This window comes from Varroa destructor, unplaced genomic scaffold (genome assembly GCF_002443255.2).
Source record: "Varroa destructor unplaced genomic scaffold, Vdes_3.0 BEIS01000005.1, whole genome shotgun sequence".
NCBI lineage: Eukaryota > Metazoa > Arthropoda > Arachnida > Mesostigmata > Varroidae > Varroa > Varroa destructor.
The window spans coordinates 32253190-32271937 of NW_019211458.1; the positions used below are offsets into that span (position 1 = coordinate 32253190).

General features: G+C 39.3%; 1 protein-coding gene across 1 annotated transcript in view; it reads left to right on the plus strand.

Moving 5' to 3' along the window:
- Positions 1-225: 225 nt before the first annotated feature.
- Positions 226-18748, plus strand: part of Nep2 (M13 family metallopeptidase neprilysin 2) — a 51360-nt gene continuing 32837 nt past the window's right edge. Inside the window, exon 1 of the mRNA XM_022806333.2 lies at positions 226-519. Coding sequence (XP_022662068.1) covers positions 431-519 — 89 coding nt within the window. The 5' untranslated portion in view covers positions 226-430. The remainder of the gene's footprint in view (positions 520-18748) is intronic.

Here is an 18748-nt window from a genome sequence, read left to right on the forward strand (position 1 = left end):
GTGGGCTTGATCAGTACTTGCCAATAGCTGCAGCGGCTGGTGAAGCACAATCTGTTTGTGGTAGTCGTCGTCACTGAAAGCGCTCGGTGACGGTCAATCACGGTCCATTCACGCAGCGTCAGTTTTGTCCACCGGCCGCGTACCTCAGACATTTCGCATGTGTGTGTGTGTGTGTGTCTGTGCGTGTGTGTGTGTGTGTGTGCGCGTGCGCGCGCGCGTTTCAAATCTATTTAACTTCCAGCTTGACCACAAGCCAACAAGATTTTTCTACATTACCCATCATTCAAAGGAGTGGTTACATTAAAAACGTGTGGGTCACCATATCTGAACTCAACTAATCTCACCGGAATAATTGTGTACAATTGGCGTCGTCGTTCTGCTTAAGGGAATTACTCAGTTTGAGAGAAACTTTTAAGTAAGTGAGAACGAGATGCAGGATCAAAACATGACGGATCGCGATCAGCAACAATCCCGACAGGACACACATTTTGTTTACTGGAGGTCTAACTGCCATCAACAGTAAGTAGCTTAGCAAGGCCGATAACACATTGCAATAATGAGAAAAGTGATTAATTCACAGAAAAGTACAGCTGCTTATATAGCAGACAGTAGCGAGAGGGGTCTTTTTGAACAGCGGTAAATTATTGTTTTCTAGTATTGTCGACGCTCCTCTCACGGATGATTACAAATGCGTCTTGTCAATTCGGCTCTCAAAACCATCAACGTATTAGTAACATCTCTAAGCAAAGTTGACGACGATAGAAACTTATGACTCTTTGCGACTGAACCGATCTTGAAAACCATCCTTCTTTTAGATAGTTTGTATCTGATTTTCAACTACAATACTCATACTTGTTGGCATATTAGAGATACAAACCACTAATGATCACCAATCAGATCGCTTTTAGTTTCGGTCACCTGATAAACGGAACTGAGTACTGCAAATTCGAGTCGAGCTAACGGAAAGTCTTCGACCGTCTCCAGTAGAATCTCCAAATGAGACAAGGTAGCTCTACAGCCGCAACTGAATAAATATCTACACTTATAATGAAGTCGTAATTACAAGACGAATAGCGTATACGCATGCGTAAAAAAGTCTCACCGCCAGTTTTGTACTGTCTTTCTTCATTTTTCGCTAAAGCTATTAAATGTACGATACAAATGAGTTGAACTTTTCACTTTGGCTCAAATAACAGACTTTTCCAGAGTGCAAACATTGATACACTTCCATTATATCAGCCCTCCCCTCTTCACGTGGGTAACATATTTCCCTTCTAATCTTGGGGACACGCGAGTTGTGGTCTGGACTTCAACCCGGCCGTAGATGGGCTTCGTTTTGTGTTGGGAGCCATGAAATCCCTAACGGCGGTATTGGACGTAAGGCTCGAAACGTAGAGGCAGGCGTCTTAGCTGATTCCGTTACGGCTTCTGCTACTGTTCTTGCAACCGCTAAAAAGTCGGGGTCCGATGCACTGAGCATACTGGTTTTTATTGCTGTTGCTTCGGCTACAACACGTATAAGATATGGTCGGGGCTAATGTCACGTCGCTGTTTTTCGTTCCCACAATCTCGATCGGTCCTGTTCAGCTTTATACAGGCTTGCTGTTTCCGCAATCGCACTGCCGACTTCCTCGAGCATTACGCCCTTGGGAGAGAATCTCAACCTTCAAGCAATCCCGATTAAACATTTCTATCGTTTCACCCAACGAACACAAGGTTGTAAAAAGAGCGGTCATCGTTGATCTATCGTCAAATGTGCCTGCACGCAAATGCAGCAGCATCTAGACGGCATTGTCCTAAACATTTTTCGCAACCTCGTCGTAGTAGTATTATTAGATGGTCGCGCAGTGGTACGTTGACAACTACGTTACATTGTTTTTGGCCATCACGAGATCTCCAATGCTTCGCAAAAGCTCCAGTAAGCTGAAACGATCTGCCACGGCCTTCCCGTAAATGCGTTTCAACGAGTCGGCCGTAAACTAATGGCACTTTTGGAAAACTTAACAGGTTGACATCTTTTGACGTTCAAGTAATCAAGGCTAGAGAGACAGCTAGCTCTGCAAGAGGCTCAGGATCACACTCGTTAATGAACGAATGAACCTACGACGAACTAGACCTTCTTGGCGACCTGCAATATAGACAGCACCGCTTTAACGATACAACGCATTTTACCTTAAATGCGATGAATTCGTATTGAGCTAGAATGTTATAGAGGCACAATAGGAATACAAGTTAACTAACTAATGATTATTTTCACACTTATGCCAATGAATCCCTATTGTGGAAAAAAGCCTTAGTGTTTAGTATAAATAGCGCCATTTCAACCTGAGGGTACCTTTATATAGATAGAGTTTCTAGTAAGAGAAAACAAATATAGTATCAGATATTTTTTAAGACTATGCTAGCTTACGCTTTAGATAGAAGGTGATTTTTTGATAAATATTTTCATCCACGTAAGCTGCATACTGTTACGAAGTTATGCTTTGCATTAAAACGGCAAAGATTGTCTATTACTTTTTCATAGTCTGTTTGCGCGAAGGCTCTGTGAAACTTAGAAAAACGTAATTTCATCACGGAGCCATTTGTCATGACAATTAACGATCAATGTAGACTTAAAAAAGACTTGTCCACCCTCAATTTTGCCTTTTTTTTGCTATATATATAAGGCTGGCGTTTAATTCCAACGAAGTATACTACCATCCAACTTACGAAATAGATATTTCGCGCTGCGAAACATTATAGCAAAAGGTTGGCGTCAGCAGGCCTTCAGTGAGACCTATTTAAAAAATGATGATAAATCGTCCTTAATTGTATCGTATTAATTTACTGTTATTGACATGTTGATAATGGTTTGTTATATAGCAAAAGTATTAAAAAAAAAGATAGTAAAACAGTATCTCAATATGTATAACAATTTTATTTTTAAATGTTTGCAAAACAAAAAAGATTCTATTAACGCCATTTAGTGTTATCGAGGAAAGTGAATTTAGGAAACATTAGAGCCGATTTAAACGTCTACTTTTAACTAGAAATATAGGTGCCGAAGTTCGATTCTCGACAACCTTTTTATTAAACAGTGTCGCTCATCTCTACTTCAACCACAAGCCTGTTTTTTTTTAAGCCTCTAAAACTGCTATTTCGATGACTAGGGTACTCTATCAGTGTAAGGTCTTCTGTAGTTTTCTATGGATGAAAAACATGAAAGAGTTACAAATGCGATACTTGCATTATGCGTCGAGGACATGTTACGGTCGGGAATTTCTTGGGCGTAAAATGAAGCCGCACGGCCCATGGAGGGTCAAGGCGTCCCTACGTGAGATGATTCAAAAGTCGGTAGTTGCCGTTTGACAAATCGGATTGACTCTGTGAAGTGCATAGTAGAAAACCTGGCCCAAGGAAAACAATTATAGACAGACTTTTCAGCTGTGGGCGTCTGGTACGAGTTCAGAAAACCGATGAAGTGGCGTCGAATTTTCAAGTGAACTTCTGCGCTGCTTGTTGTTACCTACTGAAAGTTAACATGCTTGCCATTCCTGCTAAGTAAGTTATATGAAGCAGTAAATAAACTTCGATATCACTAGATGAAAAAGCTCGTATCTTACGAAGGTAGGCTAAAGGTGCCTAAAAATATCAACTACAACAGTACATACTGACAGGCGAGACGATGGCTTTGAAGTAATTGAAAGAAAAAAAAACTGGGATTCTTATCCAGACTCAGAACCACGTAGAGGAAACATTATTGTACAAGTTGACATGTAAGATTTATATAAAGAGAACGATGGAAGTATCGTTCGGCCTAGTTAATTGTGATTATTGTTCTTAGGCTCTATTTCGTTAGATACTTTTGTGAAACAATAGAACTGAACGTTCGTTTATAAAATAAGGAGAGCTGGATTTGATATCATGACCGCTTTGACGAATTTGGTTATTTACAGCCGGATACAGTAGCATCTTTCGCAAAACTACATATGAGTATGTGGGTCAGGCATTTAAGCATGGCAATGAATCCTAAAACATAGAAATATGTTTTAGGGTTTATTTATCGCTTGGCATGCACAGATGTAAGTTCTGTCTTCCAACAAAGTTGGTATCCGGGGTAATGTTATTGACCTGTCGAACTTTGTGTTCCTAATTCACTTTTCGTGGGGTTAGCCCAAAATTTTGGCGTTTTTCGAGAATACATCTATTCTTACAATTTCGTAACGTCCTAAAGAGGATATGAAAATAAAAACATGAAAAAAGTACACCTCAGGCTCATTTTTCCATGTATGTTTTCAATTTGTAGCAGTCATTTGTAGAACACTTATCATAAACAATTCGAGCCCGTAACCGATCGACCTCTTTTTCAATTTTGGAATCCTGACTCCATTGTTTATAACGGCTTTACTGGACATTTCTTATCTAAAACACAACTTCATAACTCTGTTTATTTAATTAACGAATAGTCTATTCGTCTTTAGAAAAAGAAATCAAAGAAAACTTGTTCGTTCATACCTAACCGCACATGTCAAACGTAAAAATCGAAAGAGTATCCTCCGATTTCGTAAATAAAAAACCTCACCTGTATGATACGTGCCGAGGCGAACAATTGAAACAGAATTTTTAAAAAAACGCGGGTTAGTTGATAAAAACGAACTTGTCACATAGAAATTAAGCCACGAAGCAAATTATACTATTATAGGATACAACTGCCTTGGGTGATTACGATAATTCTACCTATTACTTTTATTACTACATATCAATTACGAGTTATACAAAGATGATTGTGTAACGATAACCAGCACTTAAACATATCACGGTTATTTCCAATCTAATCATAGTCATCACACATAGATACACGAACGGTTATACGTATAATCAGTGCATACATGTCACGATTGGATCTCATCCATAGATATTGAATGGTACGTAGTGTCGAAAATTGACCAGGGCAGAAACTTCTTTTTACTGCCGTTGTCCCAACGGTGTTTGTTTTTATGCGACGTATTCTACCACCTAGCCGTGTATACTTGCAGAGTTGACGGCGCCGCAAAAACTACACAAAGTTAACGGATCTTGCCGTTTGGGTTCTAACATCTACTAACGTTAATGTTACTATTACGATACGATAATAACGGCACCGTTAGTGAGTTTGGTTCTGTTTTTTTTTTTGTAGCTTTCATGTTCTTCGATCTATCTATGGTGGCCGGCAATGACGTCGACCCAATTTCGAAGTGATTGTAACTAATCGCCTGTGTATGTGTGTCTATGTACGATGGTTCAGTGCTGAGTAAGGGAAGTCTATTTTTCTTCTAGTTCCTCTTTTCGGGCTCTTATTGTTAAATGTTTTCTATATTCTATTCGTCTTCGTGCACTCTGCCCCTTTTCTACTGCCAGCGCCAATTCTGTGCGTGACCTTTATCGCTCGATAGGCACATGAAAGTCGGACAATGACGATGTCAGGGTCTGTTCCAAGTTGTGCGCGTGCTGTGCAGGTAAATAAGTATTTCGAGTCTTATGTGCGGTACAGCTGTCAAACATTCCTTCAACGGATGTATTAACATATAGGTGAAGGTACCACAGTTTAATTTACCAGTCAGCGGCCTGCGCATATCAGCGGTGTCGCACCTATCAATGAAAGCAGCAATAGTACCACTTGGACTTAGAACAGCGTGATTGAAACGTTTCGAATCCGTCACGTACGTACAGCAAAGTAGGCGAATAGGCGAAGAAATAGACAGTATGGTTCGTCTCGACCGACCGACTTTTTTGTTGAGGTGGTTATACGAGGATCCGGCAACATCTAGGGTATGTCATTCGTAAGGCAACAATTTAATTCTGTCAGTTTATCTATTGGAAAAAGGCTGTCTTGGTGTGTGCTAGTCTTCTTGAGCTTGCCGGAGTTATCACACGGAGGTAGAGGAAAAGTCGGCCAAAAGTTATCGTTCATCGACGACAGAAATTGACAGGAAACTGATTCGGACAAATCTGACCATCAGTTTCAGTTAAACTGATAATCGTTACACAGAGGTGCTGGATTCAACAAAGATACAGTAGATTAGTTGAAAGCATTGCTATAGACGTACGTTTAACGTGGAAGCAAAGAACGACAGTTAGGGTCGTTGCCACCTGATTGTCGTGAGCTATACCATCTTCAGTCCTACGAATCGCTGCAATTTAAGCGGTACGTCCCTGAGTCAAATAATGAATTGCGAAAGATTGATTTCGTCGCCAAAGAATCCTTCGAACTAAATTAACCGGCGACTGGTTTTGCAGATCCGTGAAACATTGTGGTAGTTCTTGTCTTCTTCATAAATCTCGCCACCTTGCATGTCGAAGTCTTTCGGCCGAAATGACTGACTAGCTGTTGTGGCTTACTGGGTGAGCGATATCATAATGCTGCACACGAACTCATCTATCGCCACTGGACATCTATCTAATGCACTAATGTATTGAAGATCTAGATTCTATTTAGATTGTGGTTGATACCTACCCAGGCTGGCCGATCGTTGATCTGTGATAATTACCCTGAACGTGCGCAGGGAAAACAACAATTAACAACACGTGCTCATGCCCCCTTTTTTTCGACGAAAATGTGCATTGTATTGTTTTTTTGTTTTTTCTTTCTAACCACAGCGATTATTACGACTCTAAATGGTGCCAGTAAACTAACAATCAGATAGCGTCTTCACGAATTGACGAAAGATTAGCTACACACTCTCTAGTAGACCATCGAACCGTTTCTATTGCGTTGGCTATTATCACGCTGAGGTTCCTGAACTTATGGCTAGCAATCTGTTTTTAGTGCTTACGTGTTAGGCCTTGTCTTCAAATAACGTCCTAATGAGCATTTTGTCACGTATAGCATATTATTAGGTTTTCTAATTGTAAAATGTGTTTATTTCAAACGAACAGGGTACTCCCGTTGAGGACTCTCGGAGATGTGACGTTGTCCTAAGCTTACATATACATATAGCTATTATAGGGTCTAGTCAACATAATTTTTAAAGCTGTTATCGTAGAAAAAACTTCCACTCTGAGTTACTCCGAAATATGGCGTTTATGGATCTGGAAAGGCGTCATAAGCCGTTTGCAAACCCGGTTTACAGACCGTGTCTTTCGACTGCGCAATTTTAAGCATGAAAGGTTCAACTAGGGCTAATTTTGCAACGGTTTCACGAGCTTGACCTGTAAGTGCGGTGCGAAAAACGTAGAGTCGGCGTCGCGAGTTGTTCAAGGATCCGAATAAAAAAAATGCGATTGCAATTTAATTAGCAATTTCTTTCTCTGGAAATGTAAGGACTGTGTACATATAAACTTATAACTTAAACATTTGTAAGCTTTATAGTTGATGTCCGTTGTCTTATATAGTTCTCAATGTATTCAGCATTTAACACCACTATACGTACCCAGCATCGCGACTTTTCAGATAAGCAACCCAGATATATACGACTGTAGACATAACTAGTCAATGAAATTCTTCTTGTGCACATAAGTATTATGTCGTTGAGCTTGTAGCACTCTGTATATAATATATATATATACACACTCGATTCCAAACTTTTATTATTATATAAGGCTAAAGCGGGCTAGATAGATTCAACCTTTTCACCTGACCCGATGTTCCTTGCTGTTACAGTTCGAAGCAATAAAAATCTCACTTGGTAAATTTAGTATACATATTAATATTACCTAGATACCGAAAAGTGTTGACTGCCTTTAAGCAAACGAAGAAATTCTATTACTAGGTGCAATTTCGGTCGATGGTTTTCGATGGTCACTTCTCTAAATAAATAGAATAAAGTAGAATCTAAATTAAGAGAGTTCTGCAGATACCGAAACAGATTGGGCAGTAAAGTAAATGTTTTTTGTTAACATAATTTTAGTGAACGTAACCTATTTTCCATCACCCGTGATAAGACGTTTTAGAAATGGCCTGTACTGCACCTGTGGTATGGCATCTAAACATCGAGCTCCTTTTTGCAATCAACTAGTTTTCTGCAAAGCTGTTTTTTTGTGCTAGATGTTTATAGCTAATGTTAAAATTTTTCTTTTCTCAACTTAAATTTCGTCTACTTTTGTTTGAATTTCACAAACAAAAACGACAGGACTATCTCTAGGCCGTTTCCCCAGAAGTACCACATTTTTTTTATTTGTACTTTTATTTAAGATACCATTTCTACTTTTACCGTGATCTAGCTAGTCATTTCAGAAATTCCACTTAACCCTTAAGCTGTTAGGTAAACGTAATTCTAATAAATTTATCATACGATTACAATTAAATTCCAGTTTACAAATGGCATCAATGTCAATTCATGCGATAGAACTCGTGTTAGCTGAAACATCTGACCTGACTACCGGTCGATACTTGTGGGACAGCTAAGTATTTTATTTGTACTCTATTGCTAAACAATAAACAATCAAACTCATTGCTTCATTCTTCAACCCGTTTTGTCTCTCGTAAAGCCAACTATTCGAAGGCCACTGCGACTCCAGCATGTAGGTATAAAACGAAATGTCGTTTTAGAATAAAGTTCAAACATATTTCGCCGCAAAATATATCTAGCTTAATTGCGCATTTATCGCACACCGTAAACAATCCTCATCACAGACTAGAATTTGCCGCAGATAATTATACCGGAGCCATGCATGACCACGGCTGTTGTACAGCTTTAGTCTGCTAAAGCTGGCGCTCCTCCACTTTGCTGGAACAAAATATAGCTCGCGGACGTGCCATTCAAAGGCCAGCTTTACATCGCACAATAGAGCTTCATGTGGACTAAATTGTTACCCTTGACCTGCCTAATTTGGCGATAGTACTTTGATTGGCTTTCTAGCTGGACAGACTCGCAGTGGCCTACAAAGCCTAGATAGCTTCATCGGGCAGAGTTATACGGCTCAACGACATAGGTGTCATAAATTGATAGTTCTTCCAAAATGGTTGAGTTGTAATGGGCCCACTTCGACGATATTATATAGAAGCCGGAGACGCATACACTGGTATCAGTTTTCTTCTTTTTGTTGTTTTAACTAGATTGTTAAGCAAAACTTTGCCCGATATAGCCCTCCTTTCCTCTACACATGTATATATAGATCGCACAGCATTTTTATATTTGATAGGAAACCGTTAGTTCTAAATTCAGGCGAGATAAACAGTAACATGGCAAGCGGTCCGACAAAATTCTTCACCATCTAATGGGCTAAGCAACATGGTTTTGCCCCGTGTTTCTTCATTCCTGCAGTAATCAATTACAATAGACAACGCTGTACTTCCTTAAACACGGGTAGGTATAGCCCGCAGAGCAAGCGGATTAAAGACTAAATCGCGATTATATAATATGCCAGGCTTGTTTATAAGCACCAGCAAGCTAAGGCAACCGTTCGATCTTTAGAGAAGCAAAATACGTAATAATAACATCCGGCTGATGTTACCTATTTAAATAACCATGTATGGAAGTTGTACAACAATGGATGTAGTTGTACACAGTTCTATAAGGTAGGTGTAGATGTAAACATATGGATATATTTCTCCCATTCAGCGCATTAACGAAGTCTCACATATTCAAGCTGTACCTATTATCTGTATGGAAATAGATGCACATGCCTGACTTAGAAATGGACAGGCTAATGATAACGCAGCTCAGTAATCCGGCGATGGACCGAACGTACGCATTAGAGATTTGATTCGTTATTAAATCAGAAAAATTATAAAAAGTGTCTTCGAAGACATCGCTTGACGTACGGTAGCAAACGTCTACCCTTGAATGTCAGCGTCAGCCTATCCGGTAACTTCGATGGCGAACGCACACAGTGGTTCGTATGGGTTGGAGCTCGTCTGTCCGTGTGAGGTACTTTATATTTTTTTTTATTATATAGTGGTTTATTAGAGATACGTAACACAAATACTAGTGGAGGTCGTACCAGCAATACAATGTAATGTTCAATTATTAGCGTCAACTGATTCGGTGTTGTGCCACCTTTGAGGTTTTTGAAATTCTATTCGGAGACAGCTATTCAGCATTAAAGTGCCATATTTTCACGTAATAATTCACATATGCCAGACGCCATCAAAGCCATGCCAGGACAAACGATTTACTGGAAAAGCATCGTGAACGACCCTCGATGCTTGTCGTGACAGATTCGAGTGATTTATGTGACGACATTTGTGATTTTGTATTTGTTTACCTTTTCGTCCATTCACTATGCGTCTATAGTTGCTACGCGTCGGTGCCTAATGAAGACGCGACATTAATCAGTCACCATTGGTCGATGCTATGCTAAAAAATACCTAAACTTTGTAGGTACTCTGAGATCGCATTGAAGATTTTCATAAAAGCGGTCGCGCGCGTGTGGTGTGATCGCTTTTATTGTAATGGTCATATTTGCTGTTACCGATTATATGATCGCTGGTTAACTTTTCCATATCATTCAATCGTCTGTTCTCGTCTTTTTTGTCAGTAGTATTTACTGCCTCCACCGTGCTTACTTCAGTGTGCTAACTGGTCTGCTCACTCATTGAAACCTTTATTAATCACGATCTCATCGCTACATGACAGCGTTGCAAGTAAACGACACGTAGCAACAACAAATAACAGTATATGAAGTCATAGTGACGCTACGGGAGTGGAGAGCGCTGTGAAAGAAATTGTAACTTAGCAAGGCAAAAAAAAAAAAAAATACCTTTGTGTTCTCAACAATATGGAACAAATGTGCAACGCAAACACTCTAATCCGGCTAGGAAACGCGAGCATGATGAAGTACAAGACTTATCGCTTTAGATTTCTACAGGATTACAAGACTTTAGATTTCAATCTGGTCTCTCTACGCGTATTTTCTCGATCTATTGGATATTTTCGATAATTCGGTGTTAAATCCCGCAAGGCCCTCAAGTGTACACACAAAAAGAGTGTAGTTAAAATCTGCAACGGTAAACATGAAAGTCTATTTTACGTAAAGTAAACATAGATTATAGCGTTGTATATATTAGTAGGAGAATGATGATATGCTAATGGCTGTGTATGTGCGTGGCCGCATTTGACTGTCGTCTAACCAAGCTTAACAATGTCCCCTTGTCATTTCTGCTAACTGTCTGACCCTACAAGCCACTGTATTTCCATTGTTAGAAGTGACCAAAAAAAAGCGCCGTTGAGTTACTGAAGCAAAATCTGGGAAAGCAACGTGTAGAAAATTATAGTGCGTTTAGACAATGCGACAGCTCTAACAGTCATCATCGTGGCACTGTCAAGCAACCTACAATTTGCTTCTCGTCCCCCCTTTTCATCTATTTTAGAATTCGCAGCGAGTCTATATTTCGCTGGACTGTTAGTTTACATGTTTGGAAATTGTCGTCTGATTGGCATAGGGCCACTGGACATTGGTCGGGGCTATTGCATTGATCCGTGAAATCTATTTTCGTGCGTCACGCCGCCGTATCGCAACAGCTTCTGCTGGCTACAATAGTTGCCATCGCTGTTAGTTGTAGTTTAACGGCGACGAAAAATCTCCTCGTCGATTCGTATAGGCGAAGGCGAAGGCGAAGGCGAATCAGCCAAGAAGTGCTCCGAGCATAAGCCACAAAAGGCCACAAAATAATAGAGAATTCTCACTCGCAACAGTGGCTGAAGGAACGGATACACCTTTTGCCTCTTCGCCATTCAGCTTAATCGTGTCCGCTCGTGTCTTGATTCTCCTGCTCGAGGGAGTGGGGTGAACGAGCAACTTGTGGAGCAGTACATGACTTTGTCATTGGAGTCGACCTAAATAGCAGGTCGTTCCCACAGTTCGTGGCAGCTATTCCGCTTTGTACGATGACAGGCGTGTCTTGTGTTAAACAAAAGTATCATTTGAACTACTCGCACTAATTTAGAATCCCTTTGAAGTGACGCTTATTCGAATTGTACCTAAAAAGACACTGGAATCAGAGATTTCTTCCTGGCTCAATGGGCAGCCCCTTTCAAATAGGACATAGCATGCAAAAACTATCGTTTTTAAGCTAAGAAATAGCTCAGTTATTTGCGCTATAATGATATTTATCTAAACCCATTGAGTTTTACACCCTATATAGTATTGCTGCTCCGGTGCCGCGTCCCGTACCTTCAGGAACGTAAACTGTTTCTTTAATTTGGCGTACACTGAAGCGACTATTTACAAAGACGCGAAAGTTTTTCCTGTCTTTTAATCTGAACAAGGTCCCTAAGTTGCAGCAAGTTGAAGTACAATCACTCGACTCATCCAATCGAAATGAAGAGATTTCCCATTGGAAATGCTCAGAGTAAATAGGTGCAGTAACGAAACACGAAAGATCCAAACTATACTTGGTTGTACATTATTATCACTGAGATTATTTTATCGAATCAGAGGTATCGCACAGGTAGTGCTGAAGCGTTGGTCATAAGAAGTATTGCCATTCAAATGAAAACCTCTGATAAAATAAAGCTGATATATCAATGTTTGCTTGAAGATCGGAACAGATTTCTTTCTACTTGGACCAATTGTATCAGCGATGTCTGTTTGGTCGCTACGCTGGAATCTAATACATTCATTCCACTGGACGTCACCACCATCGAAGTCAGCGGTCACGTTTTCCTGATTAATTCGAATAGATGATTCGGTGCGCCCCGTTTTTCCCGTAGTAAAGACGATAAACGATCACGAAATTTGAGCATCGCTGGTTCTTGGCTGTCGCTAGTAACCATCACCAAAGTTACCTGGAACTAGACGTACGTGGAATAATCGATCAAACAGTGGTGAGAGCATGAAGCCTTTAGACGCCTCACAGACGGTTCAATGCTTTGTGACACTCATCCAACAAAAGGATGAGCACAGCCACCATAATTGGCCGATCACAACTAATTCGTTACGAATTTGTGAACGTTTTCGCCTGCCGATGCGGTTGACAAGTACGATTATTTCGTCGGCTATTTGGAAATAATCGAGTGTACGAATATGTCGTACCTGCGCATCGAGGCAGCAGTCTGTTGGGTTGGAATGTACGCCGACAGGTCAGATCTACCGGGTGGGAAATTCGACGAGCTATGCCAGGGCTGTGTTTAGTCGGAGGTAATCTTCAAGGTTTTCGCATTAATTCTTATCACGGAATTGTAATGGCAAAGGCGGGCTGCAAGTACAGAGTACTCCTTCTTGCATACATTTGTAAGAAACGAGCATTATCTCCGAACCTAACGTATTACGGAAAGTGTCTGAAACTTATCAGGTATGCACTCACCCCTTGCAGTCGCTGTCTCTTTTAACCGATTCCCATATTTCTGGCGGCTTAAATTTCTCTGTGTAATTTTCATTCAAATGTTCATCAAGGAAGAATGACCCGATTCGTATCAGAGTAAGCTCATGTGAATTGCGCTGTATTGCAAAAAGAAATAGACAAAAGCAGGAGATTGCAGTCTTTCCGCAGAGCTCGAAGGTCGTAAACACGGGCCCAATCTGCGAGCGAACCAATCTGCAATCTGCGTTTAGGCCATACAGACGGGCCTTAAGATATACCTTAGAAGTTTTTCTTTTTTACTGAAAGAAGAAGGGCTGTGCTGCGGGGCGATATTGTTGTGCACTTCTGCGCATTCTAGTTTTAAAAGCCCTAATATGATTGGCCTTCTTAAATCAAAGCTGTTTCGATTGACTGAGACTCATCATTCGAGATTCGAGAGCGATATAGACTTACGGGCTTGGACGGAGCCGCTATGTGAAGCTCGAAGCCTTTCTACGTGCGTAAGATTGTCTCGTACCTCTGAGCAGTTATCTATAAGTGTGTTTTCGATAACTAACAATAATGATCTGGAAGACCTTCTTCCAAGTAATGAACCATCCAGGTATGTAGCCTAGTATGGCGTGGTCAATCAATCAATCACGCTTACGTGTTTATGGCACTACATCAAATCGACCATTTGAATAGGTCTCCAAGCAACAATGTGTACAATTCGCATCCTACCTAATAGGTTTTTGTGAGCGGTGAACTATGCATTAAAATATGATGGGTTTATTACATATTATGAAGCTACGCCCCCATGTACCTACAGATTATTTAAGCTATTTAGGATCGTCCATAAGTCATTCTAGTTGCTGATGAGTGCGATGAGAGAGAGAGAGAGAGAGAGAGACACCGGTTTTATAAGCATATGCCCAAAGAAAAACAGATATATACGTCACTTTTTTTGTGTATATAGACATAGGGTCATCTTTAATACAACTGCCAACTGCCTCTATTAATTCGGCTTCAATCTGCTGACTGCTCACGACTAATTTTTTAGCTTTTAACCGTAACTAAAGTTATATAAGACTGTTTGCTGGCTCATCGAAGCCTTTCTCAAATAGATTAGATATGAAATGTTTAGATTTAAGTAAAAAAAAATTAAAACATACAACAAGGGTAAAAAATGCAAGATTAAAAATACTTACTCTATTTTTAAGCGTTTTCTATCTGCTTGTTAATTTTTGGTCTTCTGCTCTATTTGAACATTTTACTTTGCTTAAACCAGATATAGGACTAACTTAAGAGTGCATAAACAAGTCAATAAAGCGTGGGGCCGTTTTCGTGTACAGTCAGCACTGTAGTTACCGTGGTCTTTACTTAATAAAAAAAAACTTTAACTATGCTACAGAATAGACATCAATCAGATTTAAAAACGGAATTTACATAAAGGTACATTGGTCTCCCCATTGCTTTCAGCTTGCAAACAATTGTACTACTAGAGTTGTTTTATTACTGAATATTTTCAGTCAACACGAGATAAACAAGGCTCCATCCTTGTGCGTGCAAACTAAGTAAAAGCTAAGAATATTCAAATGGTACTACTGAAATCGCTGAAACCGTTTGTTATATTCTTGCAATGGAATTTACAGCGGTATAAAGACCGAGTCGTTATTTTCTAACTCAAATGACTAATGGGATCACTGCTATGTTGAACATTATCTAATTAGATGGATTTCTAATAGCACTTTATGGGTCATATGGGTTAATTATCCTTCCATTCAGATATAGGCTGCAATCCCACGTTGGTTCCTGACTGCGACTGAATATAGACGGATACTCAATTAAAGTAACGGTGGGTTTAAGAGTCTACAACAAGGTGCCACTGTTTGAATACGAACGTTCACGCCTATCTACGACTCTAGTATACTTCATTTAAACTGAAAGTTCAGGTTATAACATAGAAAATAAGTTCCAGCTGTGCATCTGATTCACAGGTTGATAATTGCAAAAAAAAAGATAATAAATGTCGATTGGCATTATGACAAGGATCAAGTGCGAATAAAGCACGATGTCCTTATACCAAAATAAGGAATTGCGAAACGTAATTATTATACACATTATTATAATTACGTCCCTATTCATTTATGCGCTCTGCCATTCGCCATTGGGTGTAATTTTTTTTATTTGTTCAGTACCATTGTGCTTAAGTACCATTGCTCGTAGGTGTTGTTTCGTTCGCTATCGGATTCAACCAAGCTTACAATCTTTTTTAATAGAGGCTGTGAGCAGTGCACTTTACGAACGGCCAAACACTACTAAGCTAGATCTTAACAAATGTGGATCGAGTGCGGGCGAGTCAGTTGGGTTTGTTTCCGCCGACGTAGCTAAGTCTTAACTGCTGTCTTAGCTGAAACGAAAACCGAAGAATATCTATTTGAGGAATAACTATCAGTTCAACATATGATAAACTTAATTGCCAAGTGAATTATATGCGGTACCGATTTAACGAATGCTTGAAAACTTTTGCAATCCTGCGCGAGATAAAGCGAAGTTCCGCGAGCTTAAAGCGAATTTTCTCTGCAGTATTTTTTTTATCGTTCTATTTGTATATGGATAGTATGTTGCTACCATGGCTGCGTTAAGTTTACCTGAAATTTTGCCGGCTCCTCAAAGCTTCATGTGATCGGAAATTATTTGTTTACTGACAAGCGTACATTATCAAAATGTTTAATATAGGCTTTTTTTTCACAGGCAATAAAACGTAAATGTAAGCGGCTTTGCTGCGGTATCTCTCGTCGTGTAAAACAAAGGCTTCTTCCTATGAAGTAGGTCACTGTTTTCAAAGTTTTTGCCTATTTGGTTCGTCAACTAGAGAAAACGTCATTGGTCAAAAGAAATCAGACTTCTGTTAACTGCGGTAGGTTAGCTCATTGGGATGATTTTCTTTAGCAAAAATTGTTTCTACCTGTCGCGAATGCCAGTATCCTACAAGATTGCGGTGCTCCAAGACGTAAAAAGGGTCGATCTGATTAACTACAGAGATCATATTTTCACGCAGTTCTGGCAGAATTGAAGAACTGCAAAGAAACAAAAATAAAACAACAAAAATTAAATGTAAAAATCAAGTAAAAAAAACAACTTAAGACATAAACGTTTCTAATGTTAATAGCGGCGAGTGTGCGAAAGGAAACTTGTGTCGATGCTCTCAGCAACTGTTAAATGTGGTGACGCTAAGGTAATAAGATAATCACCTGTCTATTCTGTAATTATAATTACTCAAGCAGTTAGTGTTCGTTTTATGAGACATTTGACTCGCTTCTATCTTAAGTAATAGAACTTCTTGTATATACACGTGGTTAGTTGTTCTTAAGCGCATTTGGAAGAATACAATGATAATACGAAGCTTAAATGGCATATCTGGAATCTTCCAAATATTAATAGCCGAGCTTGAAAGTCTTTTCTTTTGCCTGGTACTTAAAGCTTGGGGTATATTGGAGCTATCCCAAAACGATAGTCAAGACGCACGCTCCTGAAAGTAATCGATAGTAATTTCTCTTTGAACTTCGTTTGCCTTATGGACGCCCTTTCCTATATCATATCTCAATCAGGAACCTCGAATCTTTGTCAGTTGGAGATTTAACTTTAAGCTAGCGACGAGCTGACTAAAGATAGGTTTAAAATGAAAGTGTGAATTTAATTTGGTAGATTTTTTTTACAAGTCCTAGTAATTCTCCCTATACCTGCCATGTATGGCTATTAATATAATAATTTTCTATACTCGACATTTTTAACAAAAAGTCACATCTGTATACTGTAAATATTTGCTGGAATTCCTTATTAGAACCGGAAGAGCGCCTATCTTCGCCCAACGGTTCTTATCCAGGACATTATGAGTTTTCAAAGCTCAGGTTTATGGCAGTTCGCAAACAACTAGGACTGATGATATCCTTTATGCCAAATTCTGGTAATTGAGATTGCATTTTCTATAAGTTTTCTATAAATTTATTGTGGCTTACAGTCCTATAATAGTTGACTGTATGTTGCAGTTGTTGTGCAGTAATCATTCTCAAAGCTGACAGCTTCACAGCGTCCGACCTTTTCTCTTGCGTACACAACCAGTAGCGTCGCGGAACCTGTAACGCGCGAAGAAGTCTAATGAATGGATTTGCAAATAAAGGATTCAGCTTAAAAGTCGTCAGTCACAACGACTGTCATTTTCTTGCACTATGTCAATGATTCGACAATGTAGAGAGGGTACTTTCCGTCAATATAGGTTGCACTGTGGCAAGGCTACTAAGGGGCTTAGATTTCCCCCAGATACCTTCCGGTTTCCCTTGTTTGCCGCCAGTCTAAAACGGTTTTTGTATTCTGTAGACTGGACCCGCATCCGAAAATCGGAATTGCATCAAAAATCTGCTTCATATATTTTTTCAGCGCACGTACATAACGTGACGGTAATCATTGAGTGATTCTATCCTTTCAGAACTTTTGCTCATTGCAGCGTACAGAAAACAGGTGTATTATTACTTTGTTATTGCGACCATTTCCTTGGTTAGTCATTAAAAGATTGTGCGGGTCCGTTATGCGGTCGGGGCTAGCTGAAAATTTAAGGAGGATAGATTGACACCGAAAAACTCGTATCTTGTCGCCTTATTCTAAGTGCTTCAAAGGATACTCGGTTGTTGAAATAGCTTTGGTAGCAAACTTTTCTATGGTCCATTCCATTGTTGTCGTTAGCTAACGCCTGTAATGTAGCTAACCGTTTGTTTTATTCTTACTAATAACAACTCGTTACTGATGAATTTATTGGCCATACATAAATCATAACATGTAATAGCGATAAGCCTTCAATGGTGATATTGTTTGCCTTTATGGTATTGCTATTACATTAATTAGTAACGGGGTTTGTGTGAGCGGGTAGTGTAAATGGGCAATAGTGTCTGGACGTACATATTAGGTAAGCGTCGATTAGTTGAGAAGTTTGTCTCAGCCTTATTACTCTATGATCTTATTGGTAAACGAAAATAAAACTGTGTTAAACGAAAGGTAAATGCGAGATTTACTTTGATTAATCATTAAATAAAGTTAGAGAAAGTAGATAATACTTCGTAGATTATTTTTTGATATTTTATTTATATTACAGTTATTATTATTTACCGAAGTGGATAATGGCGATATGGCTAAAGGTAGTCAACTTCGAACTCGTGTCTAGTTCACGGCGTAGCGTATCACAGTCAACCAAAAGCAAAATACGTTTAATCGTTATATTAGCTTTTAGTGATGAAATAATACAGGTAGTTAATGTTTCGTTGTAAGTTGTTTGACTATTCCACAAAGTGTAAACATTAAAAAAAATCCTTCATTGCAATCTCTAGAATCACATGAACAAGAAACAATTGGTTGATCTGTAAATCACCCAAATCGATATACCTCTTTAATGAATACCTTTAACCTCGAAAAGAAGTTCTACTAGTTGTTAAACAGACAACATGAGTCTAAGGAAGTGAAGATCAAGTTCAATTGAAAGCTGCTTTTGTAACTTGTACAAGTACTTATGAAAATATA